The following is a 9,552-nucleotide window of genomic DNA, read 5'->3' as shown; positions in this document are numbered from 1 at the left end:
CTCCAAAAAAAGATCTGCTATTTATTTCCTCGTTTACATCCTGTTTACATGGAGTGTAATATTGGCTTTCAACCTGATGCGCTCCACCACTACCGCCCATTGAGGACTCCAGGGGACTTCCCACACAGACGGGATTAAAACACACATTTATTGAAAATTAAACTCCACCTTTGCCGCGTGTCACTCTCCATCTCTACCCCCCATCAGTCTACTGTAAAAGCCCAAAAACTGTGGAAAATTACACTCCACACAGATTCCGAATAGCAAGCTAACACATCCGTGGCTGCAGGGTCAGCATACTGTATATACAGTATGTTTTATTTTGACCAAGAGACCAAGATTATCATATAAACGAAAATGTCAGACTCGATCAAATTCATAGATGATAGTTTTGATCCAAGGCTAGGGCGTGATGAGACATGAACACAGTCACAAAGCTGTGTTCATGTCAGCTGCCTATCTGCAGGGAACAGCAGCGCACACGGTCCCACTCATGTCTTATTTAATGGTACACTGGCACACACATGCTGCTGAAGGTGACCTTACATGTGCACACACACACACACACACACACACACACACACACACACACACACACACAGTGTGTGAGTGAGTGAAAACGTATGTTTTCTCATGCCAATAAAGCCCTTTGAATTGAAACTGGAGTGAGTGAGTGACATGTATTTTTTCCAGGGAAGAGGAGTTAGAATATTTGTGACTTTCTGTTAGTGTTAATTTATCTTTTTTATCTTATTTATCTATTTTTTTTGGTCCTTTCTCTCTCCCTCTGTCTGTCTCTCTGCTGTCTGTTTCTGTCCATCCATCCATCATGCACAAACTCTCATGTACTCTACTCCATCCCCCTCACCATATTTTGTTGCAATAGCAACTCAAGGGCGGCCCCTCGCTGAAGCGGGTGTGTGTGTCGCGGGCCCCCCCTCTCATCTTGCTGGGAGGGGAGGATGAGCAGGGAGGAAGGAGATCAGGCAGTACGTTTGACACCCCCCCCACAACCATCTCCCCTACTTACTCTTAAACTCCTGTCTTGTCACAGGTCCCTAAAGGGTCCCCCCCCCCCCCCATCCCGTGTGCCAAACCTGAACATTGCATGAGAGTGCTGTGTCATTGACTTCAACACCACCACACTGTCAATTATTATTTTAGATTAGTCTGTACACTGGTAATGTTATCAGAGTTACAATTTAGGCATTTAGCAGACGCCCTTAATCCAGAGCGATTTACAATTACAAGGACATCTCATGGTAATACATCAAATGCATAGAAAAAGTTATCTAAAATCTTGGTAGACCAAGAATGATCGTCAGTCTAACAGTACAATGAACAAAAAAAAAAGCATTACCATTTTCAATACATTATTCACAGCTTTGTCCATATATTTAGCCTACCCCTGCTTCGCTGTTGATCATTTTGAAAGAGTTTCTGTCCGCATGTTAAATGCTGTAATTTAATGCTCCAGTATTCCGGTCAGTCTTCTAGGTTTCTAATTTTATGGTCCTGTGCCAGAGGAGCAACTGATTCAGCCATTCCTGCTCCAATTCAGAGTAGACCATTTTTCTGTAAATGGCTTTACTTTTAGATTTAGTGTTTACTTTTTCTCCATGGTCATTAAGAACTACTACAGAACCCACGTGGTTAAGAATTCATGGACGTTTGCATTTCATTCAATCAATCTTTCCTCCAGGGACTCTTCAAATCAACCCACATAAGAAAATTGAAATACAACAAACAATATTAACTGTACACAATGTATTTAATTTCCTATCTCTCAGTCTCTTTCTGCAAGTAGATCATCCAACGTCTTCCTTGAAAATCGAACCAACTATGTTTCCGTAAATAAAGTATATGTCACTTTAGATTTTAACCACTTCAAACATTATTTTATACTTTAGCTATTAAAAAATAGCTGATATTGTAAATCTGCAATTTCTTTTGGAATTCTTTGAATATACCTTTTTTAAAGCGAACATTTGTAACTTCTGGGGGACCCCTGATACATAATATTTTGAGATGGGGGTCGGCGGCCAAATACATCTAATTCTAGGGGTCCTTGACACGAAAAGCTTTGAGAACCACTGACATAGAAACATGCACAAATTGATTTTTCAAAAAATAGCAGATCTATAAGCTTGCAGAGCGGCACCGTGAGCTTGTATATCTGCTATTTTTTTATATAAAAAATAATTATATTTTAACTGGGGACCCCCCACCCTGACAAGCACTAAGAGTTGAGACATTACATTTTGTTCTATTGTGAAAATAGCAGATCTACATCTGCTATTTTCACAATTTCTGCCTCTAATACCGGTATTTGAAAATGTGGCCAATGTTTAATTTGTCATGTTCAAAAGATGTTAAATTGTCACTTTAGAAATGTGCAGATACCTTTTATACACTTAAACTTTATGTTGGTTTGTTTACTGTTGCACATTATTAAGTTAATAATCTGGGGACCCCCCAAAAGAATGTGGGGACCCCCCTGGGGGTCCCGACCCACAGGTTGAGCACCATTGGGTTAATGTACATGCCACAAACACACTATTCCTACAGTAACCCACCCAAAGCCATTAGTGGTGCATACAGTACAGTACACTACACTAGGTCTACCCTGACACGCCCACACACCTGGTCTGCGCATGGTGTGATCTCTCTCCTCTCTCTGTGCTCCACAGCTTGATTGCTGCTGTATTGTGTGTGGGACTACACTGTAAAAGCCTGAGTGTTGCAAAAATGGAAACAAAATGGACCTGTAGAGTCAAATGAACACTGAGGATTTTACGGGTGTACACAGTCATGATTATAAGCCCAATTCATACCTTGCCTCACTTTAGTGTGAATAGTAAATACGGTAACAGGTCAAGTGGCCACTAGGGACATCAGGGCACCTTTGACATAGAATTGTCCAAAATGTAAAAAAATAATAATTTGGAAAATAGTTTTAAGTAAAAGAAAATATATAAGTAAACAAGAAGTTGAAGGATAAAATTAAGTCTGATAATAATGATGTACCATGCATGCATGTTCACATCATGTATACTGTACTTTTTTTAACTGAAGATCATTTTTCAAATATATATATATATATATTTATATATATATATATATATATATATATATATATATATATATATATATATATATATATATATATATATATAAAACAATTTTGGACAAAATAGACAATTTTACATTGAGGTGCCCAGATGTTCCTATAGTGCCCACCTGATCAGTATCCGTCACTTGCCTGCAACCTGGAGAGAATGTGTGTGTGTGTGTGTGTGTGTGTGTGTGTGTGTGTGTGTGTGTGTGTGTGTGTGTGTGTGTGTGTGTGTGTGTGTGTGTGTGTGTGTGTGTGTGTGTGTGTGTGTGTGTGTGTGTGTGTGTGTGTGTGTGTGTGTGTGTGTGTGTGTGTGTGTGAGAGTGCGTGAGTGCGTGTACGCGTGCGTGTTCATGGAGAAGGTACTGTAGCAAACAGACTTTGTGCTTGTGCGTTGGCCCTTGTAAAACAGCATGGTGTGAAGAGCAGCCTGGTTTGCAGAGTGCTCCAGCTTGGGTTTGTGGTTGCTGTGCATCTTTTTAAAGGCCCGTCTTTAACCGGCTCCACACAGTTGAAGACGGCGCCCCCTTAAGGACACCGCCTGGTTACTACATCTGCAGATCTTTGAGGCACCCATGACAGCACTTTGAATTGAAAGCAGCTCCTGTATGAAAACACACACTCATTGCTGCTCCCTCTGTTTGCCTCACTGCACCATGGTGTGTTGCTGTTAGTGCTGTTGTGGATTTGTATCATTACCCATTGTCTGCCTTGTTCTTTCTCTTCCTTTCTAGCCAAGGGAAAAGGGCCGCATGAGGTTTCACAGACTGCAGAATGTCCAGATAGCCCTGGACTTCCTCAAACAGAGACAGGTAGGACCTTCTGCAACAACATCACACCAACAGATGTCTTGTCAAATATGACAAATATGAAGTTCTGTAACAGTACATATAGTACAGTCAAAGTTTATGCTAATACGATAGCGCCCGTGGAAAGTCCAAAAATAAGGTATAATAACAGATAAAGCAACTGGTTAATGACGAAGTCAGGAAAATTGTGCAAAACAAAAACAAAAAGATCATAAAATAATTTCATGTATAATTATGATTATGACACACACACACACACACACACACACACACACACACACACACACACACACACACACACACACACACACTCACACATTCTATCGAAACTGCATCAGCAATCACAGGCACTGCAGTGTCTCACCCTAGAGCCTAAACCTAATTTCTACTCTGTAGTAAGACGCATTGTTAGATTGAAGATCGGTTCTTGTTGGCAAGTGACACCGTCATGCAACAAGGTATAAAAATTAGCTTTGGCTGCTACTCTTATTATTGTACCACTTATTGCCTTAAATGCTTCATTTGAAAATCAAATAAACAAAGTTTAAAAAATATATATATATATAGCTTTGGACTCTCATCTCTCTTCTCTCCTACCTTGCCCATTTTTCTCTCACTCTCTCTCTCTCTACCAAACCTTTTCCTCCTCTTTCTCTCCCTTTCATCATCTCGGTGTCGCCTTTATCTTGGTCACATCTAAGTGCCTCATTCCGTTGAACTACGACCCGTCATAAACTGTGACTCTTGTCTGTCAGTTTCTCTCTGTCACTCAATCCGTCTCTCACGCTTTCTCTCGCTCTCTCACAGTGGTGGAAAGTAACTAAGTACATTTACTTAAGTACTGTACTTAAGTACAATGTTGCGGTATTTGTACTTTACTTGAGTATTTCCAATTTCCAATACTTTTACTTCTACTCCTCTACATCTTGGATTCAAATATTGTACTTTTACTCCACTACATTTATTTGAAAACTTATAGTTACTTTGCAGGTGTACATTATAATATTATAAATCACACATTAACATTAACCCACTTTAGCCCTATTTTATACCGTGGCTATTTGAAAATAGCTGATCTACAAGCTCACAACGTGTCGCATCGCGGCGCGTTGTGAGCTTGTAGATGTGCTATTTTCAAACATTTAGTACTTTTACTTTTGGTACTTTAAGTACATTTTGATGCAAATACTTTCATACTTTTACTCAAGTGCATTTTGAATTCTGGACATTAGGGCAGTATTGATACTTTTACTTAAGTATAAAATGTGAGTACTTTTTCCCTCAATTTGGTCCTCTCTTTCGCTCTCGCCTCTCACATTTCTTGTTAAGTTCTCAGGAGGAGACAGCACCAGCGCTGACCTTTCCTCCCTCGCAGTGTCTCATTATACAGCCTAGTGGTTAGCAGTAGTCTCGTTATCCTGGAAGTCACCCAAGACATGTCGGATTCCTGCATTCATTGTACGATGTTGTCGCGCTCTGGAAATGGCAGATGTACAAGCTCACAATCCATCGCATCACAATGCATTCATTTTTTTGCTTATAGATAAAATATGTTTTTTCTGTTTTGGGGGAATCAAGGTATCTAATGGTTTGCAAGAGAAAGGTTTGATTGTAAATGTTGCTATGCATCCCATGTCTATATCACTATAAACATATACAGTAGTGTTATAAGCAGATAATAATATAATATAATTTTATAAGTCTGCTTAAAACACAAATTACGCCATGTACTGTACTTTTGTTTGAAACTCTTTCTGGTCCTTATCTTCAGGTCAAGTTGGTGAACATCCGGAACGATGACATCACAGACGGCAACCCCAAGCTGACGTTAGGTCTCATCTGGACCATCATCCTTCACTTCCAGGTCTGTGCATTAATTTATCACATGCTGTTCTGTGGGTTATGGGGTCTTCAACGTTTTCAGGCCAAGGACCCCTTAGCTGAGAGAGGGATGAAGCAGGGACCCCCTCCACATATTGTATAAATGTGTGATGCAGATTTTCATCGATTTCATAGACAAAGCCTTTAATTGAAAATAATTTGGTGGCCCCCCTGTTGTAGCTCTGAGGACCCTCTAGGAGTCCCGGACCCCCTGTTGAAGACCCCTGGGTTATGACTTGGATTTCAGTCATTGAAATTTACATTTTGGAAGATAAATGGTGGAACGATTGAATTAATGTTTGGACGCTTGCCGTATTTTACATAAAATCCATAATGGAATAATCACACAGATCTTTAATGAAATAAGGAAGGATGTTCCGTGATTAGTAACCCGGTCTGCTTCATTTGAGATTAAATTAATTAATGGTGCATTGAAGTGTATGTGAATGCAGCTCTGTGTGTGGGTGTGTGCACACAACATGTGCAACATCATCCATGCAAATATGGAGGTTAACTTTAGTGCTTTGGTTTGATGCAATGAGACACTATAATGTAAAGAAGCTCTAAAGAGAACTGTTAAGCCTCACTACAGCACAGGACCAGACACATGTACTGTAAGCTAGCTGTGGCAATTATGCCTGTTGCGTTGTGCAGTATTGTTATCAAACTTTTATGACTTGCATGTGATTTTTGGTGATTAAGCACGGTCCTCCTGTGTATTCGGTGTTTGTTGGCTAAATGAGCTTGGCTCTAATGAAAATTACAGGATTTCTTTTATTTATACTTTGCATCATAAAAAAGGACTTGCTGAAATGAGTCAAAAGGTCTAGATTCTAATGCATTTCAACCAGTAATGTCTGAACATTTTTTGAAGGACACAATGTACAGCGTCTAGTCAGTCACGTGAACTCCAATGTTCCTCGCCTGAGCTGTGATGTGGCTTAATTTTCACCAAATGTTCCCTAGTTCTCACTAAAGCCTGCGGATAGGAATGTACCCTGTCGATGCCTATTAGTGCTGTGTACAAGCCAAGACGAGGTTATTTAAAACACAGTCTATCATAACGGAGAAGAGTCTTATTCTGTGACGCCTACCAAAAAAATACATTTAGTTATTCAGTCAAAGAGTAAACGGTGTGATGTTTAAATGTAACTGGGTCAGCGTGTAGCTGTAGCGCCTGGGATTGGCCACTGGAAGGTGCTGTGCTCTCCGATTGGGTGATGACATCACCAGCCTAGCAAGGTGACACTGCCAGGCGGTTGCCATGGAGATAGGGGGGGGGGGGGGGCATGACACTGCAGCAGCCAATTCAATCAGCATGAGTCAGCGGAACGGTGAGAGAGGAACGCTATAGAGGCTGATTGAAAAAAGATAAAGTGAATAGAGGGGAGAGAGCAAGAAGGAAGGGGGGGGGGGGGTACAGAGCAGGCAAGGAGGAAAGTAAGTGATAGAGAAAGAAAGTTAGAGGCGTAGTCCGTACATTATATATACTAGGGCTGAGCAGTATTATGAGATTATTATATCAATATCATGATATGAGACTAGGGATATTGTAATATTGTGATATGGCCAAAGTTGTCTATTCTTGGTTGTAATACTTGATACTGTTGAAAAACTGCTAAAAAAAATATAATTAAATTTGCTTCACAATGCGTTGCATTGGGATGTATTTTGAGATTCTTCTACGCACCTGTTGCCTTTTTAGGTGTGCAAAAGACTTGCTTTTTAGAGCTTGTACTGTACTATCATTTCCACTATTTTTAAAAGTGTTTGAAATTGTCACAATTCGGTATATCAAGGCATTTGGTAAAAACAAATATTTTTTATTTAGTCCTAACAGAGCGGGAACCAAAAGAGACCAGAGGGAGAGGAACAACTAAGCAAGTGGGGAACAGAATTGAGGGGGATTCACAAGCCCCAGCTAAAGGGAAGCAGTGGCCCTGGCCCTTTAACTCTTTGAGTGCCACCCCTTTCACCACTAGAGGGCGCCCAGTGGCCATAGAAAATCCCATAGAGATATGCTGGTATATGCAGAAGCCCTGCAGCCATGACTTGCCTGAACACTTTCCTTTGTGCATGTACAGGAAGAGGATGAAGTTAGCTTGAAGTTAGCTATTGGCTACCAAGCATTTTAGAAGCCTTATTTTCGTCAACTTAGCCATGATTAAACCTTGCACACCTCATGCATGGGAAAAAAACAGAGAAGAATGAGCTCTAAAAAATCCAATGCAATCCTGGATTGCATTGGAGTGGAAAATCCAATGCAATCCTGGATTGCATTGGAGTGGATTTGTGCAGTTTGTTCACAGCTTTCAAACAAAAAAATCTGATTGGAAATCCGTTCAGGCATTCTTGAGATAATTGCCATTATGTTTTACATGTTATGTAAACAAACATGGCTGCCCTGTATGTTAGATGGGGTTGTATGGGGGTGGAACATGCAAAATCGCGATTGAAATCATGTTCACCAGATTTGATGGGGTCCAAAAAATCTGCGATACGCTAATAAAGCCGAACTAGTTCGGGATTGGCACTCAATGAGTTAAAAGCCCTCTGTTGTCTGATCAGTAGCCATCAGTTGGCTATGGTACAAACCATTTGCTGGTTGGTGGTGTAGCATGTACTTGTTTTCTTTGTTTTCTAATTACTTAAAGGAGCCATTCAGACCAAAACACATATAGGGTTAAATCTGCCTTTTATCATACCCCTTCATACCTGCTTTAGTCGATTTTTTTCATAGCTGCCCCTGTTGCTAGATTTTGGCTGCCCCTGTTGCTAGATTTTGCGGGCTCTCTCATAACTAACACAGTGAATTGTCCTTAGGCTAGTGCGGTTATTTCTTTAGCTTCAAAGTTAGTATTTTTTTATTGGATTGTGTTTATACAACGTCCTGAGACCAACCAAACCGCTGTTTGACCTAACAGGCACCCTTACTTGTCAAACGGCTTCTGCTTTGCACCAGAGCAGGGAGAGGAGAGCCTAGAAAGGAAGGGGAGGAGCAGAGGATCTTCTCATCTGTTTGACAAGTAATGGTGCCTGTGAGGTCAAAACAGCGGTGTGGTTGGTCTCAGGACGTTGTGTAAACACAATCCAATAAAAAATACTAACTTTGAAGCTAAAGAAATAACCCCACTAGCCTAAGGACAATCCACTGTGTTAGTTATGAGAGAGCCCTCGAAATCTAGCAACAGGGGCAGCCGAAATTTAGCAACAGGTTCAGCTATGAAAAAAATCGACTAAAACAGGTATGAAGGGGTATGATAAAAGGCAGATTTAACCCTATATGTGTTTTGGTCTGAATGTCTCCTTTAACCACGTACTCTACTGTTCTTGGTTGGTTTATCATACACTTAATGACAACACACTTGGTTGCTCCGAATAGTAGAGTGTATGTCTAAAGTAAGTGTGTGAAACCAGAACACAGAATAGAATAACATTGAAATAGAATAAACAACATGGTGGAGAAAGTAATGGCCTCTTTTCCTCCCTCAATTTTTCCTCCCTACTGTACTTTCTAATGAAGCATACTTTTCCCCTCCCAAATGGCATTGTACTGTTGAAAGTCATCAGCCAGAAGGCCTGTGGGATGGCGTGAAGGATAATTTCCAGACTGCTCTCGTCAGTCGTTCTGGGCTGATTGTGATGATGATGTTGTCATACCAGACAAGGTTATTGGCCTTTAGCAACCAGAGGGTTTGGTTCCTGTTCCCAAATATATCTCTCTCAAGTCTGTATCTCTTCCTCTCA

General features: G+C 40.6%; 1 protein-coding gene across 2 annotated transcripts in view; it reads left to right on the top strand.

Annotated features, from left to right (window-relative positions):
* The first annotated feature begins 3,851 nt into the window (after positions 1 to 3,851).
* macf1a (microtubule actin crosslinking factor 1a) overlaps positions 3,852 to 9,552 on the top strand; it is a 189,210-nt gene continuing 183,509 nt past the window's right edge. For both annotated transcript variants that reach the window (XM_080734855.1, XM_080734854.1), the window contains exons 1-2: positions 3,852 to 3,927; positions 5,696 to 5,788. In XM_080734855.1, the coding sequence (XP_080590981.1) occupies positions 3,868 to 3,927; positions 5,696 to 5,788 (153 nt within the window). In that variant the 5' untranslated portion in view covers positions 3,852 to 3,867. The remainder of the gene's footprint in view (positions 3,928 to 5,695; positions 5,789 to 9,552) is intronic.

Source organism: Nannobrachium achirus, assembly GCF_963921795.1.
Source record: "Nannobrachium achirus genome assembly, chromosome: 10".
Taxonomy (NCBI): Eukaryota; Metazoa; Chordata; class Actinopteri; order Myctophiformes; family Myctophidae; genus Nannobrachium; species Nannobrachium achirus.
The sequence above is the reverse complement of the archived record's forward strand: the minus strand, read 5'-3'. Positions and strand labels throughout refer to the sequence as shown.